At 36.9% G+C, this 23472-nt stretch overlaps 1 protein-coding gene across 1 annotated transcript in view; it reads right to left on the bottom strand.

Annotated features, from left to right (window-relative positions):
• The window catches only part of LRP11 (LDL receptor related protein 11), a 91736-nt gene that overhangs the window by 40650 nt on the left and 27614 nt on the right, over positions 1–23472 (bottom strand). The window contains exon 2 of the mRNA XM_027857978.1: positions 22155–22312. Coding sequence (XP_027713779.1) covers positions 22155–22312 — 158 coding nt within the window. The remainder of the gene's footprint in view (positions 1–22154; positions 22313–23472) is intronic.

Genomic DNA, 23472 nt, shown 5'->3' with positions numbered 1-23472 from the left:
TAGTAGTCCACATGAGAGATTATAAGAGCCTGAAGGAAAGTGGAAGCAGTGAGACTGGAAAAAATATATATTCTAGAGATATTGTTGAGAAAGGAATAATAGGACTTGGTGACTAATTAGATGGGGTGGGGGCAAGAGAGACAGAGATGGCATCCAAATTTTGATCAATGGATGATTTGGGAAGAGGACTGTAGCATTAACAAAAATTGGTTGTTGTTCAGTCATGTCCAACTCTTTGTGTTCCCATTTGGGGTTTTCTTGGTAAAGATATTGGAGTGTTTTCCTATTTCCTTCTCCAGCTCATTTTACAGATAGAGAAACTGAGGCAAACAGGGTTAAGTGACTTGCCCAGGGTCACATAGCTAGTAAGTGTCTGAGGCTGGATTTGAACTCAGGTCTTCCTGACTCCAAGCCTGACACTCTATCCACCTAGCTGCCCCTATATGAGCAAATACAGAACCTATTAATTCTCCTCTCAAACCTGGCCTACTTTTGCATCAATTTTATAGTGTCTCCTTTTTTTTTGTTCTCTTTCTCGGTGGGGTATGGGGTGAGGGGGTTTTGTCAGCACCCTCAGGTAAGATTGTAAAAATTGCAGCCAAGAATGTGAGAAACAGCTTGACCCTCCAGACGTCTCCTGGGCTCTACAGCGGAGGGTCAAGATCAAATCACAGATCTATCTACCTGAGTAACCTTGGGCAAATGACTTAACCTTTCTTGGTTTGTTTCTCCCCATGTAAAATGAAGGGTTTCGACCAGACGGCCTCTAAGGTCCTTTTATAAAATATATAATTTATCTTAATTGGTTCTCTAAGGTTACTACTATATATCATAGCTGTGGACAATTGATGAAAACTATCTGAGACTACTATTTGCTTGCACTGAAGTGTTTAGGCTTGTATGACAGGATATTCATATTCAACTCATTCATAAGATTTCTTAAATCTTCTGCTTGTAGTTTTTGTTTTTCGTGGGCCTCTCCCCACCCACCCCCAGGTGCTGAAATAGTACTAGGTAATAAAATTTAAACTATATTATAATTTCATTTGGCATTAGACCAACACAGACCTTCTGTTATCACATGCAGCACTGACAATTTTTTTTTCAGGTGCTCACTATTCTGTTTTCAGTTGCCAATTTGAAATAATTAGATTTGTTACCATTATGAGATGACATGCCTCGTTTTGGACCTACTCTCTATTCACAGTCGCCTTCCTAGTTCTGCCCCTCGGTACCTCTTGCCTGAACTATTATAATTCCCTCTTAATTGCTCCCTACCTGGCCTCAAAGCCTCTCCCTGCTCCATTCATCCTCCTCACAGCTGCCAAAGTGATTTTCCTAAAGAGCAAGTCACCTCCCTCACACTCCATAAACTCCAGTTGCTCACTACTTTGGGTAGGGAATAGGGCCCCAAATGATTGGAAAAGGTGGAAAAAGTATTTCTACTCATCTCGAACTTGGCAAATTTCTGGTTCATCAGTTTTTCCCCATTTTTTCTCTCCTGGGTCTTTTTTTTCTGTGTCCAAGCGTAGGCAGAGGGGGTGGGTGTGGGTGAGAGTGTGTGTGTGTGTGTGTATGTGTGTGTCTGTGTCTGTTCGTTCATCTACCCTTCCTTGTCCAGATGACAAGGAACTTTAGGTGATGCCCTCTCTCTCCATTCCTTCCTTCATGTCGGGATACCCATCTTCTTTTATGAGATGTAGCAAGTTCCAGCTCCATCTTTCTATCCTAACATACATTTTAACTTCCCTTCTCTTTTTCCTCTTTATAACCTCAGAACAGAACCAATCTACCCCCAGGGTCTGTGTTTTTCTCATTGTACTCCCTCAATACCCTTTGAGGACATGATGGTTCTGAAGGGACCTTTGTTTCTTCTTCCTATGTTAGAATTAGTGTTAAATCCTCATATCACCCCTTCCAATTACTCAAATAAATTTATCTTTCTAGGCTTGAATCTCACAATTATATTTCAAAGTTTCTACTCAGCTCTGATCTTTTCAACAGGAACCCTTAAAGTCCATTAAAATCCATTTTTTTTTCCTTACCTGTAAGATTACACTTAGCTTTGCAAGGCAAATTATTCTTGGGTATAAATCTACCTATCTTGTCTTAGAATATTGTATTCTAAGATCGCCTCTTGTTTGTAGGAGAAGCTGCCAGGTCTTATGTGATCTTGACTGTAATTCCTTGGTACTTGAACTGCTTTTTTCTGCATGCATACTGTATTTTTTCTTTGATGTGTGAACTCTGGATTTGGTCTCTGACAATTCTAGGGCTTTTCATTTGGGGCTTTCTTTCAGAATGGTATTGGTGGATTTTTTCTATCTTTAGTCTGACTTCTGATTCTAAAAGATCTAGGCAGTTATTATTTATGTTTTCTTGAAATAGTGTCCAGGCTTTAAAAAAAAATAGTTTTCAGTGAGTTCCATGATTCTTAAATGATCTCTTCTAGATTTGTTTTCCAGGCCAATAGTTATTCTTATCAGATATTTTACTTTTTTTATATTTTTGCAATTTTAAAAATTTATTCTAGTATTTATTACTGTCTCATGGAGTTGTGGATTTATATTTGGTCAATTCTAGTTTTCAGGGAGTCTGTTACTTGGGCAAGTTTTACTACTTTCTCTTTTAGGTTCTTTATTCTCCTTCCAATTATTTTCTTTTTCTTTTTTTTTTGGCTAGGCAATGGGGTTAAGAGACTTGCCCAGGGTCACAGAGCTAGTGAGTGTTATGTGTCTGAGGCCAGATTTGAACTCAGGTCCTCCTGAATCCAGGGCCGGTGCTCTATCCACTGCACCACCTAGCTGCCCCTTCCTTCCAATTATTTCCTAAAGAGCTTTTATTTAACTTTTTATCTCTTGCTTCATTTTGTTTTTAAGTACTGATTGACCTTGTGGAAAAAAATTAATCTTTTTCTTGGAGTCTCTGGTTGCAGGTCAGAGTTACTCCCTTTCTCTTTTGGGGGGAATCTATCGATCTACAATTATATTTCATACTGGTTAGTGTTTTATATATTGTACTCGTTTCCCTAGTCTTAATTCCTGGTCTGGGATTTTGTGTCAGGATAAGGCTAGCCCCTGCTGTGCTTCTGGGCTTGTGTGATTGTCCCTTCTAAGACCTGCCCTGGTTCACCGAGGTTCTGACCTCCGTTTCCCAGAGTTAGTTCTATTCCCCACCCCTCGATGTTTGAAGTTCACAATGCTGCATCTTCAGGGCCCTCTCTGGCATCTCAGGACAGAATGCTAGGGACCTCAGAGCCCCTGAGCTTGAGGTGTCCTGATTTGAGTGGTGCCGTATCACTCCCAGAGGCTTCCAAGATCCCCACTTGGGACTTTCTGATCACCCTAGCTGCTTCTGGTATTCATTAGCTGTGTGACCACTTAACTTTCTTGCCCCAGTTTCCTCATCTATAAAATGAGGGAGGCTGGACCAAGATGACTTTCTTCTGGTTCTAGATATATAATCTTTATGATTTATTCAGCTTTAGTTTCTTCACCAGTAAAATGGATATAATAATAGCACCTAACTCAAATGTTGTGAAGATCAAATGAAATTAATATTGGTGTGCATATGTGAACTATCATTATCAGATGAATATGCTTAACATTACTTTCCTTATAGAACAAATACACTTTTAAAACACAATTTTTGCTTTGTTGTTCAGTTGTTTTTCATTCATGTTCAACTCTGCATCAACCCATTTGGGATTTTCTTGGCAGACATACTGAAGTGGTTTGCCATTTTCTTTTCTAGGTCATGTTACAGATGAGGAAACAAACAGGGTTAAGTGACTTGCCCAGGGTCACCCATCTAGTAAGTGTCTGAGGCTGGATTTGAATCCAGGAAGATGAGTCTTCCTGACTCCAGGCCCAGCACTCTAACCACTGCGCCTCCTAGTTGCCCAATTTTTAATTCCTTCATCCAAATGGAGATGATATACTTAGCCCATGATCCCAGACATTGTTTGTAGGATGGTCCTGCAATTACCAAGGAACAACAGCTATTGCATTGGCCGTTTAAATGCTCAAACTATTGAAAGATATCGTGAACCATTAATAATAGCCACAATCAATATGGAGGAAATATATTAATTTCAGTTCTCCTTGGACATTTCTGCCTGGATAAAAATGCACGACTCCTGGATCATTGTGTTGCTGAGAAGAGCTGAGTCATTCATAGTTGATCATCACACAATGTTTCTGATACTGTGTACCATGGTTTCCTCACTCTGCTCATCTCACTTTGCATCAGTTCGTACAAGTCTTTCTAGGTTTTCTCAAGTCCACCTGCTCAACATTTCTTTTAGCACAATAGTATTCCATTACATTCATGCACCACAGTTTGTTCAGCCATTCCCCAATTGATGGGCATTCCTTCAATTTCCAATATTTTGCCACCATGAAAAGGGCTTAGAAATTGCATGTTAGTTTGACGGTATATTTGTTGAAGTTCCTAGAGTATAGACCTATTATTTAACTTATTACCTCTCATTATATGCTGGTTTTTATTTGTGAAACCCTAGAAGTTGATATTCTGAACAGTTTCAGGATAGCACATGCTATCATTCCTATGTATTATAATGCAAAGTGTGCTGTGAATCACTTCAGGTTTATTATTGATTTTTAAAACTAATTTGTGAAATTTTATGCAGTTACTGTTTGCTGAAGGGGACATTGTGAAGCGATTGACTTTCATACCACCTAAGAAAGACAACATGAGCAGCTTGGTGGCATGGTAGATAGAGTGTTGGCCCTGGAGTCAGAAGGACTCATATCTCTGAGTTCAAATCTGCCCTCAGACATTTACTAGCTGTGTGACCCTGGACAAGTCACTTAATCCTGTTTGCCTCAGTTTCCTCCTCTGTAAAATGAGCTGGAGAAGGATATAGCAAACTACTCTTGTATCTCCGCCAAGAAAACTCCCAACGGGGTCAGGACAACTTGGACACAACTAATACAACAACAACAAAAACAACAGCTGAAGAGCAGGATCAGAACCTAGACCCGCTGACATGTTAAAATGTTCTGCTTTGGCCTCCAAACTGCTTTCAGTCATTTTTTTTCTTTTTAAATGATTTATCAATTTATTAAAAACCTTAATAGCATCACACATTAATAAAAGCAACTAAATTTACATTTTGCTTGACCTGCCCATTCCTGTTCACTTTTTCTTTTATAAGGTCTTATTGGTATTCATGCTGCTTTCCTGGTCCTGATTTTTATTTTTGCTTTGCATGGTTTCATGAGGGTTTTTCCAGATTTTAAAATATTCCTCATGCTTCTCTATTTAAATTGCTTCATAGGAGTTCATTTCATAGGATTACAGATTTAGAGCTGGAGGGGACTGTAGAGTCATCTGCTCTTACTCTCTCATTGCCCTAATGAGATATGGAGGCTAGTGAGGTCAGATAACTTGCCCAAGGTCACACAGGTAGCACCCAGCAGAGCTGGGGTTTGACGTTGGCATGTCGTCCAATTCCAAATCCAGCAGACCTTATTCTGCATGACGCTGTTTCTATTAATGTACCACAATTGATTTAATCATTCCCTTATTATTAGACATTTTGCATGTTTTCAGTGTTTATTTTTTACACTTACGAATAATACTGCATTGCCTAAAAATAAATTGCCTAAAATAAATACTACAATAAATAATACAAATACCAAAATGGATTTGTGATCTCATCAGTGTGGATGTTTCCCTCCTAGTGATACAGTTTATTGTCATTTGTCCTTTGTTCTTCAAGAGGATCATGACATCAAGGAGGTAAGGCCGTGACTTGCACGTGAATTGGATTTAAGTGAGGGAGGGCTGTGCAAAGTCAGCCTCACTTTCTCCTCTGCTGCCACCTGGGCTCAGTGTTGAGATATAGATCAGAAAGACTGGAGATGGCCCCTGATACACGTTGTAACCCAACCACTTCCTCCCAAGAGTCCATCACAGGGGATCAATCCAACAATCTGGAGGCCCTCAAATTCTCTTGACCCTGAGGCTATAACCCTGGAACTCCTAGGCTGTCCACCTGTCTGTCATCCTTCACCTTATTAGATCATCTTATTTTTTGATTACAAATTTCCCTAGTGACATCCTTTACTCTAGTCCTTCTTTGAAATTTCTTATTTGTTACATATTGCAGCCTATTCACATCAAAAGCACCCCTCACCATTGTCTACTGTTTACACAAATTTTCAATTCTTCAAAGATTGCTGTGTTCCATGGCATGTGCAACATGGAACATTTTCTAAAATAATACAAATGTTATTAAAAAAATCTTTGGACCAAAATTTATTTGCCTTCCCTCTACCCCTGTGCTTTCCTCATAACACTCTTCTCATACAGTCCTCACAACAGAAACATTGGGTCAGAATGTATTATTATTCATGTAACATTTGCCATTTGCCAGATCACTTTCCTAAGGTGGCACACACTTTTGCCACCATTGAGTTTTGTTGGTTTTGTCTTTGCCAGTTTTGAAAATTAAATAATTAATCTGATGGGCATGATAAATCAAAGTTGTTTTAATTTGCATTTCTTGGATTATTAGTGAAGTTTTTTTTCAAGTGATAATTACCAATTTGCTTTTTCTATTTTATACTTTCCCTAAGAACTGGATATTGTACTTTAACAGTTCCTTATATATTTTAGGTGTTATTTATTAACTAATTTTTTCACATAAAAAATATTTTTAGCCAACCTGCATTTTTTGTCTTATTGCCATAGCTAACATTTTTAGAATTATGTTAAATAATAATAGGAAGAGAAATATACTTGCTAATGTATTGAGAAAACTTCAAGAGTTCATCTTTTGCAAATAATATTTACTTTTGATTTTAATTATGCTTTTGATAATGTTGAAGAAGGGATGTTTCATGCTTATGCTTTTCAGGGCTTAAATATTTTTGAAAATGATATTTTTTAACATTGCTTGGATTTTTCCCCCCATCCCTTCTCCTTCCTGCTCCTAGAAGGCAACATCTTATAACATTTTTTTAAAGAAGAAGAAGAAAAGAAAAAGGGGAAGAAGAGAAAATAAATGTAGCAAAACCAGCCAATGCATAAAATTATATGATATTATATGCAATGTTCCATACCAGTGAACCCCTGCTTCTGCAAAGAAGTAGAGAGAAGGTATCTTCTCACATCTTTTCTTTGGGGCTAAACTTGTTCTTTATCATTTCACTACATTCAGTTTCAACTCTTATGGTCGCTGGTTCTTCCATTTACATTGTTGTGGTCATTTATTGTTTTCTTGACTCTGCTTACTTTATTTTGCATCAGTTCACGTAAGTCTTTCCAAGCATCTCTGGATTCACCGTGTTTGTTGTTTCTTTAGAGCACAGTAATATTCCATTGCATTCATATACCAAAATTTCTTTGGCCACTCCCCAAACAATGAAAATCTACTTTATTTCTAGTTCTTTGCTAGGACAAAATGTGCTGCCATAAATATTTGGTGTGTATGGAGACTTTCTTTTTATAATTTACTTCCTTGGAAATGTACCTAGAAGTATAAATTCTGAATTAAAGCTTTTTAGGGTTTTTGACAGAAACTAATGCTGTTTTGGTTAAAGGCTTTTTTTTCTACCCCTATTGAAATAATCAAGTGGATTTTTGTTGTTTATATGATTTATTATGCTAATTGTTTTTCTACTATTCAACCATTCTTGCATCTCTAGTATGAATCTAACTTGGACATAATGAATTTTTTCTGCACATATTATCATACAGTAGTCTATTCTTTATTTAAGGATTTTATTTAAAATGTTTGTATCACGATTCATTAGCAATATTGCTTTATAGTCCTTTTCCCCCTGTTCTCTCCAGAGTCTGGGTATCAAGGCAATGTTCTTCTTATAGAAGGAGTTTAGTAACATGCCTTCTGTCTCTGTTTTCAAGAATAATTTTTGTTGAATGTGTACTGATTGTTCTTTAAATCTTTGAAAGAATTCACTAAATCCCTGTGACCCAGGATTTTTTTTTTCTTTGACAGTTCATTTATGGTTTACTTAATTTCTTCTTCTGAAAAACTTCTGCTCTTAATTATTTGCTAATTTGGGTATTTTAATTTTTGGATAATTCTATGCTTCCCCTGAGTTCTAAATTTTGATTGTGTTTAAGTGGGTATGGTACTTTTTGATAATTCACTTTATTTCCTTTTATTTTGAATATAGCCTATTCATTTTTAATATTGGTAATTTAATTTCCCCCTCTATTTCTTGATCAGTTTAGCTAATGATTTATATATTTGTTAGTCTTTTTAAAAAATTATGCTTTTAGTTTTATCAGTCCTATAGCCACTAACATACTAGAGTCTCTTGTTATTCTTCACCATTTATATATTTGCATATATGCATATCTATCTATAATCTGTAATTTATTCTATAATCTATTTGTATATGTGTATATAAAATCTATGCTTTTATCTAGTTCTAGGAATCTATGGCTCAAAACAGCCATTGGTGTTTTGATTGGAATTGCATTAAATACAAGGTATTCCAAAAATCTTAACGTAGTTTTAAGCTTTAATAGGTTAAAATAAACTTTTTAATGGCTTAAAAGTACACAAAGACTTTAGGACACTCTGTATATGAATTATATTGGGAGTATCGTCACTCTTGCTCTATCTGTGTTGTGTGTGTGTGTGCGTGGGAGACTGGGTGGTTCTGGGCCTGGTTGGGTAGATTGGGTTGTGGATGTGAGATAAAGGGGGTTATTCTCTAGGTGGTAATTTTGGGCCTAGCTTGCTGAGGATTTCTACGTAGGTGGTGACAGGGAATTATTTAGGCTGTGTAACTGAAAATGTGAAATGGAAACAAATCAGGATGACAGCTAAGGGTAATAAGTGATGGTAGGAGTAGTAGGGCAGCCACAACACACACACACACACACACACACACACACACACACACACACACACACACACACACACACAGCTGCTTTGGCAAGATGTCCCACGCAGATTGTAGTGATGTGAAACCAGGTCTGCACTCTTAATCAGATTACTGTTTCTGTGTTGAATGAACTACAGATAGAAAGGGGCTAGGGACGCAATATGGCTCCAGTCTACCTTTCCTGTTTTATCTCCTACCTTTTCCCTGGATGAACCCTATTTTCCACTCAAACTGAGCTAGGTGTTGTTCCACACTACATCTGACATTTTCCTACCTCCAAACCAACCCTCATGTTCTTTCTTCAATCTTTTTTTTTCTTTTTATGCAATTGGGGTTAAGTGACTTTCCCAGAGTCACACAGCTAGAAGTGTCAAGTGTTTGGTCTGAGGTCGGATTTGAACTCGGGTCCTCCTGACTTCAGGGATGGTGCTCTATCCACTGTGCCGCCTAGCTGCCCCTCCAATCTTTATCCATAGAAGTGTCACATTATTTATTCAAAGTCTGAGAAAGCCTTTCTTGAAGTCTTTCAATTGGATTTAATCTCTCCCTCTTTTGAATCCTCCTAGTACTTTTTTCTGTGCCTCTCAGGGTTATTTATCATATTCTCTATTTTATTATACTTACTTGTACATTTCTTTTAGTTCCTTCACTCCTACTAGCCTGTAAGGTGACTGAGGGCAGTGACTGTTACATACATCTCATTCCTTGCTGGGCTTTGCCCACAGCAAGAACTTAATAAATATCTGTTGAACTGAAAGGGACAATAGCATAAACAACTCTAACATTCAAAGGAAAGATTAGTAGAAAGCCAAGGACAAAAATATGTTCTCAAAAACACATAACTTAAGTTGCTAACAAAAAAAAAAGTTCAAACAAAAATAGCTAGAAAGATGTTTTCCTTTCTAAAGATATAGATTATTTGCAAAGATAAAGAACAGTGATATTATTAAATGTTATTTTTAGATTTCAGATAGGATTAATAATGAAGGTGCCTGTCTACTTTCTTAAGTTTATTCCATTGCAAAAAATTATCATGTGATGATGCTTGTAATATACCTGTTTCAAAGTTAACAAGTATCTTGCCTGGAGTCACACAGCTCCATGTGTCAGAAACAGATTGTTGATGTTTGGTCATTTCAGTTGTGTTCGATTTTTCATGACCCCATTTAGGGTTTTTTTTTGGCAAAGATACTAGAGCAGTTTGCCATTTCCTTCTCCAGCTCATTTTATAGATGAGCAACCGTGGCAAACAGGGTTAAGTGACTTGCCCAGGGTCACACAGCTAGTATGTGTCTGAGGCCAGATTTGAACTCAGGACGATAAGTCTTGCTGACATCAGGCTTGGCACTCTATTCACTGTGCCACTTAGCTGCTGTGTCAGAGGTGGGATGTGAACCCAATTCTTCCTGACGCCAAGGCCAATTCTCTATTGACACCCCACACTGCTTCCCTAACCATGATAAAATCTGGGCAATATGAATTCTTTATCCACTTTGTTTTTCCATTTTGGGTAGGTAGGTTAATCTCTCTTGAGTGACCCTGAGGAGGCCCTGTGGTATTACTAATCAATCTCCACAATATCAACCCCAAACGAGAATATCTAGAGAACTTTGCCTTTGATAAAGAATCCCTTTTCTCTTTAAGTTTTGAATAGGATATCCTCGAGGGCACCAAAGAACACCTTGGTGAACATTTTTGTCTCTTCTATGCTTTGCTTGATGTCTATATTCAGCAGTGTGTTGAAGAGAGTTATCTCTACTTTTGGGTCATCATATGAGTTTAACATAGAGAAGAAATAAATTTTATTCAAAAAGGTCCCTTTAGGCTGAGAGTTTTTCTAAGTCAAAAGCCTTTTTTTGTAATCAGTAGACAGAGAGATTTAAAATTTCCATACCTCAGTCAGTTATGTGACCACATAGATGGCGTCTGGTATAAAAAATTGTCTGTGAAAGGCTTTTTTTTAAAGAAAATTATTATCCTGAACTTGAGAAGTATCAAACACAAACATTTCCATACATAAGTAATAGAAAAAGGATTGTATATGAAACCCCAAATTTCTCTTATGTACAGCTTATGTTTAAAATATGGATTAAAAGGGGCAGCTAGGTGGTTGGGGCAGCTAGGTGGTGTAGTGGATAGAGCACCAGCCCTGAAGTCAGGAGGACCTGAGTTCAAATCTGGCCTCAGATCAGACACTTGACACTTACTAGCTGTGTGACCCTGGGCAAGTCACTTAACCCCAATTGCCTAAAAAAAAAAATACAGATTAAAAGTTTAACATGTTTCAAAGCTGTCTTGTCTATATGTCTCACTCTCAACTTCATTCTCTTCTCATCTTCAATGATACTTTCTTTATTTTCTCCTCTTTTAATACCATTAATCCTCACCCCCCTCTCCTGTTCCCAAGACTTTCCATGAAAAAAATTAAAATGAGCTTTTTCTTGCAATCACAATCAAGCAAAACAAATCACACACTGTCACATTTGAAATGGTATGTCTCATTTCTCAACTCTAGTCCATCTATTCTTTGTCTGGAGGTGGGTAGTAGGCTACATCACCATCTTCTGGAGGTCATTACATTGATCAGTTTTTAAGTCTTTCAAAGTTGTGGTTTAAAAAATTTCACAATGTTGTACATGTTGTATAAATTGTTCCGTTTGTTCTGCTCACTTTACTCTGCATTGGTTCATACAAGTCTTTCCAAGTTTCTCTAAAGTTTCATTAGGCATTTTTATGGTACAATAATATTCAATTGCATTAATATTACATAATTTGCTTGGTCATTTCCCAGTTGATGGGCATCTTTTTATTTTCTAGTTCTTTGCTTGCATAAAAAGTGCTACACTAAATAGAATGGTACATATGAGTCTTTTTTCTTCATCTTTGATCTCTTTTGGATTAAAGCTGAGTCATGGTACGGCTGGGTCAATGGATATACACATTTTATGGACGTTTTGGGCATAGTTCCAAATTACTTTCCAGAATGGCTGGACCAGTTCATAAGCTCCACTGAGACTGTATCGATTTGCTGGTTTTTCGACAATCCCTCCACATCAGTCATTTTCCTTTTTGTCATCTTTGCCAATATGATGAATATGAAGTGGAAACTCAGAGTTGTTTTGATTTGCATTTCTCTTATTGTTAGTGATTTGGACCATTTTTCCATATGATTATAGCTTAGATTTCTTTCCCTTCAGAACTGCCAGTTCATATTCTTTTACATGGCTTTTGTTCTTTTATATTTGAATCAATTCCCGATAGACATTAGAAATCAAACCTTTATCAGAGAAACTTCCTGCAAATTTCCCCTTCCATTTCACTATCTCCCTTCTAATTTTAACTGTAATTGATTCCTTTTGGGCAAAAGCTGTTCAATTTTATATAATCAAATCTGTCTGTTTCGTCTATTGTGAACCTCTTCATTCCTTGTTTGATCAAAAACTCTTTCCCTATCCATAATTATCAAAGGTATCTCTGTCTATTGTCCTCTAATTTGCTTGGGATTTGACCTTTTATATCTACACCATGCATTCATTTGGGGCTTATTGTGACATGGTGTGAAAAACTTGTTTAAACTAAATTTCTACAGCACTATAGGAACTTTTGTTGAATAGTGAAGCCTTACCCTAGTGGTTAGAGTATTTGGGTTTGTTGAACATTATAACTAGTGAGTCAGTCTGTCAGTCAGTAAATAAACATTTATTAATCACCCATTATATGTCAGGCACTGGGGATACAAAGAAAAGCAAAAGATAAGTCCTTACTCTCAACGACCTTACAATCTAATGGGAAGACAAAATGCAAATTAACATGTACAGACAAAATATACGAAGGATAAATTGGAAATAATCCTTTGCTTCCGTATGTTTGTACCTAATCACTTTTACTGATCAACCTTTCTATTTTCTTAACTGAGTCCTAAAATTTAGATGATCACTGTTTTGTAGGATAGTTTGAGATCTGGTACTGCTATATGCCTATTCTTCCCTCTTTTTTTTTTCCTCGATGATATTCCCTCTTTATTTTTTCCCTCAGTATTCTTGATCTTTTGTTATTCCAGATACATTTGTTATTTTTTTCTAGCACTATAAAGTAACATCTTAGTAGTTTGAGTGCCATGTCAGTGAATAAATTGTTAGGTAGTATTGTCATTTTTTATTATATTGGCACGGTCCAACCATGAGCAATTAATATCTTTACCATGATGCAGATAAAATAACTAGAATATCTGAAACAACACAAATGGAAAAAAGAAACAATTCAGGATATTCTGAAATTAATCCTCAATTGGATAAATAACACATTTTTAAAAATTTAATCAAGAATCAATACCAGCATTAAAATAAAAGAACATGTGGATTTTTTTTAAACAGAGGAAGAAGTAAAGCTAGAATAAAAAAATTGAGATGAAAGGTTGAAAAAAAAGTTATAAATGTAGAAATTATAACTGAAACATAAAAAAATCAATAGAAGCTGCTAAGAACAGACTTACTACAGCAGAAAACAGAATTTCAGACAGCATAGATTAAGTGAGAAATAAGCTAATAAAATCACTCAGTTATTGAAACAATTATAAATTATGTAAATTCTAATGGCAGTCTTATGTTAGTTATCTGTAAAATAGCTACCTACCTCACAGACTTGTTGTAAGGATCAAATTAAATTTTTACTTTACTTTTACTTTTTTCCTTGATCGCTTTCAGCCATCATTATAGTATTATTGTCAATTAACTTTGGGCTTACTGTCATCTCAGGAAATTAAGAAAAACCGAAAAATCAAGTATTATATTTCAATTTCAGGAAATTTATTCAAGAAAATTTTCCAAAATTATATAAAGAGTAACAATATACAGTAAAAAGAATTCCTAGACACACTATCGTTGAGCTCTGACACTATAGTAACAAGCTATGACATAGTAGAAAGAGTGTTGGATTTAGGTTCAGAAGAGCTGGGTTCCAATCCTTGCTCTGTAATTTACTATCTTGGTGACCTTGAGTAAGGTGCTTAATCTCACTGACCCTCAGTTTCCTCATATGAAAAATGATGGATCCAAATACAGAATCTCGGGGGCAGCTAGGTGGCTCAGTGGATAGAGCACCGGCTCTGAAGTCAGGAGGCCCTGAGTTCAAATCTGGCCTCAGACCAAATACTTGACACTTACTAGCTGAGTGACTCTGGGCAAGTCACAACCCCAATTGCCTTAAAAAAAAAACAACCCAAAACAAAACAAATAGAGAACCTCTAAGTTCTCTTCCAGTTCTAAATCTTTGTCCTATAAAATCATTTTATAAGTTACAAAGTGAAAAATAGAAATGACATACTTGTCCACAAAAATAAAATCAATAAAAACTACCACTCAGAGGAATTAGAATATGATGGGTCCAAAATTAATGAGAATGAGTCCAAAACTTTTTATCTAGCAAAGCTTCATGTGATGCATGAAGGTAAGAGATAGACATCTGTGAAGCATACGGACTTGGAAAAGTATATAGAGACAGATAGACATCAATAAAGTTTTTAAGCAACCTTAAAATCTGAAAGCCCCAAAGATAAATACTTTTAAAAATTCATACCTCTCTATTAGAGATAAATCATTTGCTAATTAAGTTTGAGAAGCTTTAGAATATTGTTAAATCATTAAATGTTTCAGAAGTGTGTCTCAATTAAAAAAAAATTTAAAAGACAATGGACGGGGGACATTCCTTTCTTAGTAAGCCTTTCTTAGTATCCCTAGTACTTAGACAGTGTTTGGAATATAGTAATCAAGAATTGTATACCGTTACTACTTTTATTTGACATAGTCTTAGAAATATTAGCAAGCCTGGTGAGGCATGACAAAAGAAAAGGATTGCATATTGGCCATTTAGAAGTTAAAATATTTTTATTTTCAGCTGGTATGATTTTTTTGTCTAGACTACTTAAACAACCCAAAATAACAAATTACTTTAACAAATAGGAAGATATAAGATAAATCCACAGAAAAAAAAATCTATGTTCCTATAAACTATCAACCACAACCAAGAGAAATTGATAGAGAAAGACAATTTATAGAAATGACAAAATGCCTCCAAGAACGGGGCATTAAACTATTAAGAAAAATTGGAGATACATGAGGAAAAATTCAAAATGATTTTTGACAGAACTCAAGGAAGAACTCAACAAATGGACAGATAGTGCCTGTTTAAGTAAAGAAAAGTAGAGTAAAAATGTCAATACTTCCCTATTTAATGTATAGATAATGAAATATCAAAATATCACTAGCGTACTTTACAGAACAAAATCTACAACAAAGTTCATACGGAAAACAGTAAGGAGAACTAAGAAAAAAAAGACAAGGTCCTAACCTACTAGATTTCAAAATCTATAATTAATAAAACAATTTTTTTTAAAAGTCCAGAGGGGGGAGAAAGGAAAATAGATTGATGGAACACAAAAGATAATCTTTATACACACTCACACACACACACACACGCAAAGATGGTTTGATCCTAGGAAAAAAATGTTTTATTACTCTATCATAACTAACAGTAGAATCACTATTCTATTCAATAATGACTCCTGGGAAAATCAAATAGCTGCATAGTGAAAAAAGGGTGTTGATCCAGTTCTCTCTGTGCTGTGCTGCACTGTGGATTTTCTTTAGAAATCTTTTCATCCTGGAACCTCACTTCAGCCCCGGAATTCACACAGTGGAAGTGCTTTCCACTCCTTGGCCTTTCCCTCTGATTAGATAATGTCTCTCAGAACCTCCATTTAAGGAGGCCCTCAGGTCAGCCATGTTTCATTCCTCTCTAGGCTGCAACACAGTTCACATTTTCTCTACAGAGCCCCCAGAATAGGTACATTCATCCCCCTATCTTCCCCGCCTCCAGCCAAACCTTCAGTTTCATTTTATGCGTAATCTTCCCTCATTAGAATTTGAGCTTCTTGAGGGCAGTGATAGTCTTTTTTTTTTTTTTTTTTGGTTAGGCAATGGGGTTAAGTGACTTGCCCAGGATCACACAGCTAGTTAAGTGTCAAGTGTCTGAGGCAGGATTTGAACTCAGGTCTTCCTGAATCCAGGTTGTTGCTCTATCCACTGCACCACCTAGCTATGCCAGGGATAGTCTTTCTTTCATTTTGTATTTGTATTGCCAGCACTTAGTACAGTGCCTAGAACTAGTAAGTATTTAATAAATGCTATTTGACTGATACATTATTTCAGTTGATTCCCACATGATGCTAAAGGTATTATTTTCCCTATTTTATAAATGAGGAAACTAAGGGCAGCCTTTGACATGTACTGGCTGCATGGCTTAAGGTGTCATTAACTTCTGAGTGGCCCAGGTGTTGAAGAACAGATGCAGAGAGCATTAGCAGAGGGTTTCTTTACTGAATTACCTACACCAATGAAATCACAGCTGTAATCATCTAGTCCCTCCTCATTATTATTTTATACTAAAATCAATGCTTTTTTGTATACATTTAAAAGTAGGGTTTTTAAAAAACACTTTGCCAAATTTTTGAACATGAAATATTTGTTAAGCATATATCAGGTGATAAATCAGTGATTCCTACCCTTCCCCCTTCTCAAATCCAAGTGTTTCCTTGATATAGTTATCCTTAGATTGAAATTAAAGTGGATGGAAAGCTTCCACACCATGGTTTGAAAAAGCTACCTGTCATACAGTTCAATGATCCTGGTGTGTAAGCAGCAACACGACAAGCCAGTCATTTTTATCTGAACCAATTCCAGCCTAGACTAAATATACATTAAAGAGAGGACATTTTCTTACCTCAAGGTTGCCTGCTACAACTGAAAGGGAGCTCTTTACATAAACTTGCCCCTCAATCCAGGGGCTCAATTATATTGAAGTCACTAAAAGCTTTTATCTTGTGGAAAAACAAGGTGTCAGGTGATGCTAGATTTAAGGTACACATGAAGAATGGTTTCTTTCTTTCCATGCATATGTACAACAAATAAATCAACAAAAAGAATGGCAGGAGCAATGATTACTCTAAACTTCAGTTACTTAGCAGTAAGACTTTTTCTTAAGAGGTGTATTATTCCTGTGTGATGAAATAACTTCCTTTCCTGTTAATGGAGTTTGTGAAACTGTGTCTAAAGTGTTTTAGGCATTGTATAACTGTAAAGTGATCTTTTAAAAAGAGCTTGCGGCTCTGAGATGGAGATGGGGATGGGGATGGGGATGGGGCTGCGGATGGGGCTGGGTGTGGGAAGAGAAGTACTTGGGAACATAAGAAGTGAAGAAAGCTTGAGCCCCAGGAAAGGTGGGAGTGCTAATAGAAGGGTTGGCCTAAGGTACCCAGAGTCGCAACTTGGGGAAAGGTGTCAGAAGGGGTGCCAGATTTGAAAGTGGAAGAGAAAGGGAGTCAGTCCTGAGCACAGGGCTGGTTCCAAGCTTCAGGCTTTTATAGGACTTTAAGATGCCACAGCTATTTAGAGTTGAGTCATAGAACTTTACAAATTGAAGGAACCTTAGACAAATTCTCTTTTGAGGTTCTCAATCCTTTTTGGTGTCATGGATGCCTGTGGCAGTCTGGTGAGTCCAGTGGAACCTGACTCAGAATAGTATTTTAAATACATAAAATAAAATACATAGGATTACAAAGCAAACCAGTTATAATGAAATGCAGTTATCATAATATGAAAAAACCCCAAATATCATGGACCCTAAGTGAAGAACTCCTAAAGTTCTAATAATAGTGACAATGATAATAAAAATAAGGATAGTTAACATTTATAGAGTGCTTACTATGTGCCAGGCACTGCGCTAAGCTAATTATGATCTCAACAACTCTGGGAAGTAGGTGCTATTATTATCCTGATTTTACAGATAAGGAAACTGAGGCAGACTGGTTAAGTGACTTGCCTAGGGTCATAGCTATGAAGTGTCTGAGGCTGTATTTGAACTCAGGTCTTCCTGACTCCAGGCCCAACACTCTTTCGACTGTACTACTTAGCTGCCCTAGACTAAACTTTTGTGTGTTACTAAAGGGAATGGAGGTTAAGAAAGGTTAAATGACTCGTCCAAAGTCATAGAACCAGTCATTCAAAACCAGGTTTTAAATTCTTGTCTTTTGACTTCAAGTTCAGAGCTTCGTCTGCTATAGCACTGGTCTTAGGTTAGGCCTCCATTTTTCACCTAAAGATAGAAATTGCCTAAAGCTGAGTCAGGGGTAGGAATAGGGCTCCAAATAAAAGATGAAGAAGATTGAGGTGAAGAGTATGGCTATGTCTTTGTAAAACTATACATGTATTCATTACTTCACTTAATATTACTTTTAGTAATAAAAAGTGACATTTATTTACTTCCCTTTGAAGTTTGTAAAGCACTTTATATGCATTCTCTCACTTTAGTTTCACAATTCCTTGAAGTAGGCAGGTACTCAAAGATTTGCCAGCGCCCAGCTCAGGTAAGGGGAGATTTAGATTGCCTTGGGTGGGTATCTGGGGTATGTTGGTGGCAGAGGAAGAGAAAAGAAGGAAGAAACCCTGTGGGGAAGGTTTCTTTCTTTCCTCCCCACCCTTCCACAAGCTGCTCCTAATTTTCCAGAGTATATTTCTTCAGAGCTTGGGAAGTGTTACTGTTAAGAGTTATAGCAGGTATATCTTCACTTCATCTGGAGTCTTTTGGCCCCAACTCATACTCCTATTGCGTCTTACTGCCTCCATTAAGAGGCATGATCAGAAGCTTCAGCATGGTATAGAGGTGGACCTGGGTTCTCAAAGTCTATGCCAGTTAGTACAAGCCCTGGCAGGTTGTACCAGCCTGAAAGAACTTTAAGTACAGTTCCAGTTAAAACTGTACCTGCTCTGGCTAAGAATGGCTAGTCTGGTTGAAAACAAGTTGGCCATAAGATGATGACATCCCACAAAACAAATAAAAATACAAAATGTGCTTCTATTCTGCACTTCCACAGCGATGATAGCAGAGTGGCAGAAGAGTAGGCAGAGAGAGGGTGCTGGAGAAGATATTTTTAGATTGTCCCTATTTATCCACCTAACTGTTAGAACACTAAATGTGAAGTCTCTGTCCAACTATCAACGGCATGCTATCAGGAATTCTTAACCTAGGGTCTGTGAACTTAAAATATTTTTTGATAACAATATTTAAATATGAGTTTCCTTTGTAATCTTATATATTTTATATTATGGATTTTAAAACATTCTGAGAATCGGTCCATAGGCTTCACTAGCCTGCCAAAGGGATCCATGTCACAAAAAGAGGTAAGAATCCCAATATGTGGCATTTCCACTATAAATGAAACTAGAAGATGAAAAGAAGTTACAGTTAAGTAGAAGGACTACTTAAAGGTTCTCATGGAGAGGTCAATAAAGGAATTGATGGAGATGTTTTTACCTTGTGCCCAAGGGCATCAAAACCATCATTTCATGGGACACTTAACTATCTCTCCTTGCACTGGTCCAAGGGAGCATAAGAAAAAAGACCATTGTGAATAAGTGCAGTTCAGATGCCAACATCTGTAGCACTGGATATGTTTTGTCATTCTAATGTGCTTATCACGTAATAATGGGCACTATCACTGGTATCAATGTCTTATTCCTTCTTCTAAACTATCACTTTTTTTTTTTTGGTGAGGCAATTGGGGTTAAGTGACTTGCATACTATCACTTCTTAACTAAGCTTTGCAACCGACAAGTGCCTACCTCAGAGATTTGCATGTCACACCAGATGGATATTTGTTGTACCCTATGTGATCCTGTTTTTTCTTTCCTATGATACAAATTTAGCAAACAAATATTTATTCATTTATTGGACAACTACTATGTTCAAGACATTATATTGGGGATGCAAAGATATGTAAGAAATAGAGCTTATCTTCAAAAAGCATACAACTTGCTAGGGAAAATAGGATGCACATAATAATAAAATAACAGTATTCAGAATAGAATAAAAGCACATGGAGAAGTACAAAGTTTTATGAAAAAAATCTGAGAAGGCAGAAATTGCTTTTGACTATAAAGGTAAAGGGAAGCTTCATGGAAGAGGTTTCATTTGATTTGGGCCTTGAAGGATGAGTAGGTTTTGATTAGGTAAAGATGGAAGGTGGAGAAGGATGTAGAGAATGAGAAGGGGAGGAAGGGAATTCCATGCATAGGATATGGTGTGAGCCAATATGGTGGTGTGAAAGGCAAGGATCAGGTCAGAGAATAGCAGTAGTCCAATTTAGCAAGAACATAAGGATATATAAAATACATAAAATTTATATAAAATATACAAAAATATATAAAATACATATCGAATGGCAGGTTCAATACTCTTCCAAAATATAGATTTCACATTAATGGGGAAGGGTTCTATTTTAGTGGTTGTTTCCTAAGGGACTATGAGTAGTTGAAGATAAGAATGGTAACTGGTATATCTCCAGCCAAGTTCATGCCTTACAACATGAAAGGAAAATATCTAAGTCTTCTTGATTATTTCTAGGAGAATCTATTGAGAAATTGGATTATTTAACCATCGGAGCCCACATAACTCTGTGACATTTAATTTTGTATATGAGAGAACTGAGGGATGGGAGTACACTGAAACTACACAAACAAACATTTTGAGCCTCAGGAATCTAATTGCTTAGAGACTAGAACCTGAGGTGTGGCACTCATGGGGTGGTCATTTAATCACTACCAGAATCATTAATTATGAAGTCCCCCAATACAGGTTTGGCTGAGAAAAGTGCAGTTGACTGGACTAGGTATAATTTATTCCCTACATGGCTAGCCAATTGGCATTTGCTGGGGATCAGTAAAGTTGGCATAGAAAGCTGTCTAGGATTGCATGGATAGGCGCCATCTTTTGGCATGGGGTGTGGGTCTGGATTCTGACCAGAAGTTGCCAGGATTCATCCAAGATTTATAATGAATCAAGAGAAAAAGCTCCCACTCACTCTATCATTAAAGAGCAGGTCAAAAATGAGGTTTTCATTCCTATAATTTTGAGTCTAGTTCTCCTTGAGGAATGTCTTTCCTGAAGAATCTCTGATGGAAAAGAGGGGAAGGAGGGTGACATGTCTGGAAAAGAGGTGCTCTTTTAGCCCTAAGGATATTCACATGTCCCTAACCTGCTTTAGTAAAAGCCTCTTTAAATCCTCTATGTTATGGGAAACAATGCTTGATGTCACTATAGCATTTCATCAGTCTTTACCAGAGTCACAAAGGGAATGGCAAGAGCCTTTTGATTATCAAGGAAACTCTTGACCCAGAATCAGAGGGGATTGATAAAGCCCTACTTTTTTTTTTTCAGGCAATTGGGGTTAAGAGACTTGCCCAGGGTCACACAGTTAGTAGGCGTCAAGTGTTTGGTCTGAGACCAGATTTGAACTCTGGTCCTCCTGACTTCAGGGCTGATGCTCTATCCACTGCGCCACCCAGCTGCCCCAAAGCCCTACTTTTTTTAACCTGATATTAAATATAGCTTGAATAGTGGAACTTCTTCAGATTGTTTGGTAGTTAAAGAGCACTGAATTTGGAGAAATAGAGCCTACGTTCAAATTGTGGCTCTGTGATGTGACAAGTAAAACAAGCCATTTACTCTCTCTGGGCCTCAATTACCTAATCTGAAAGTTAAGGGGATTGCACTAAATTCTTTCCACTCCAGCTTTAAAGCTGTTATCCTTTAGGTTTTTCTGGGTTAAGCTCTGGGAAAAGGCCTAGTTTTCTTGTACTTGTATCTCCTGCATTCCTTGGGATTATAACCATGCAATCGCTGGAATTGTAGTTATACAAATTGGCATGAGGCAATTGACTTGGTCAAATGACCTTGTTCAACAGCTTACATGTTCTGGGTCTCAGTTTCCCCATTTATAAAATGAAAGAGTTGGATTACTAGATGTTGCTTTTAAGTCTGCTTAGTGACTCTATGACTCAATGCAAGGGATGCCATACTCCATTTTCTGTAAAGGTAGAAGTAGGATTGGTGAGGCTACATTTTTCTTAAATAAGAGGTCAAAGGAAAAATAGGTCTCACAATGCGGACACTTAGGACTGGATACTATAATAACTGATAGGGAATCCTCCAATTTTTAGAAATGCAAATCTTCTATATTATTGATTAATCAGTACAAAAGTTAATTTTGTGTATAGCATGCTGATTTTGCTGAGTGAATCTTAATACCCACTTTTGTTGACTTTAGTCAGCACAAGAACAGGAGCAGGATGACAATGAGAGGCAGATTAACCAGACCAAACAATACCAGAATTCAATTTTGGTCAGGAACTGCAGCTATACAGTCTATATTACCTTCATATCCAATGATGAGTCACCCTGCTGCAAAGTCCATTCATATTTAATGATTGCATGGTCATCCGTGCTTTCTCGGCCATCCAAAGTCACCCAGTCCGTAGGCAGCTGCAAAACTATGTCTTGTCCTGCCCTGCTATGTGGAGGCTCATCATATTCTAAGAAAGAAAGAAAAATTAGTGAAATAGAACAGAAGAAGGTTACCTCCTTTCCATGGCTAACTCCTTACCCCTAATTTCATTCTCTTCTCAAAATTCTTTTTCTAGTACTCCTTTTTCTGCATCAGGGTTCTTAACCTGGGGTCTGTGCACTTGTTTTAAAAAATATTTTGTTAATTGTATTTCAGTATCACTAAAATCCTATTTGTAATCCTATATATTTTATTAATTTAAAAACATTTTCTGAGAAGGGGCCCATAGGCTTCACCAGACTGGCAAAATAGGCCATGACACCAAAAAAGGTACAGACTTTTGACATATTCTGTCCCACCTCCCCCTTTTTAAATCCCATTGATGCCTAAAATTTCATATCACCTCTATGCTGATTACTCCGAAATCCACAGTTAAGCTTTTTATCTTTTTTTGAAACCCAAAGACTTCCAATGCTAATTGCATGCTTGAGAGACCCACCTTGATATCCCAACTGTACCTCAAGATTGACATGCCTCAGATGGAACTCTTTACCCCTTGCCTCCAATAATTCTCCTCCTCCTCCTTCCTACCATCCCTCCAGTCACCTAGGATCATCTTTGACTTTTCCTTCTCTCATCTTCCACATCCAATCAGTCCTATAGATTCTCTTTGTCTAGTCCTTATTACTACTACCACTAGATAAAGCCCTTATTACCTCTTAACCAAGAATATTTACTTAACAGTCTTCTATTTGCTCTGTTTATTTCTGTTTACATTTTAGTATGAAAATCTATACTATCTTTCTGTTGTCTGATTAATCTAAGGGTCACAGAATCTTAGACATCAAAGGAACATCAGAAATAATATAGTTCTACATTTTACTCAATGCATAAATATCCTTGGAAACAGGTCATCTGGCTTTTGCTTGAACAACTCCATCAATGTAGAACATTAATACCTCACAGAATAACATTCTATTTTTGGAGAGCTCTAAATGTTAGGAAGATCTTCCGTATTTAAGCCCAAATCTACCTCCCTGCTTTTGTTTCTATCACTGACCTTAATTCTATCCTTTGGGTCTTCATAGAATAAAGCTAATACCTCTTCCACATCATAGCCCTTCAAATATTTGAAGACAGATACCATTCAGTGTTTTCTTTCCAGGCTAAACAGCCACATGTTTTTCA

Source organism: Vombatus ursinus, unplaced genomic scaffold (genome assembly GCF_900497805.2).
Source record: "Vombatus ursinus unplaced genomic scaffold, bare-nosed wombat genome assembly UNPS02012602.1, whole genome shotgun sequence".
In the NCBI taxonomy this organism is placed as follows: Eukaryota; Metazoa; Chordata; class Mammalia; order Diprotodontia; family Vombatidae; genus Vombatus; species Vombatus ursinus.
The sequence above is the reverse complement of the archived record's forward strand: the minus strand, read 5'-3'. Positions and strand labels throughout refer to the sequence as shown.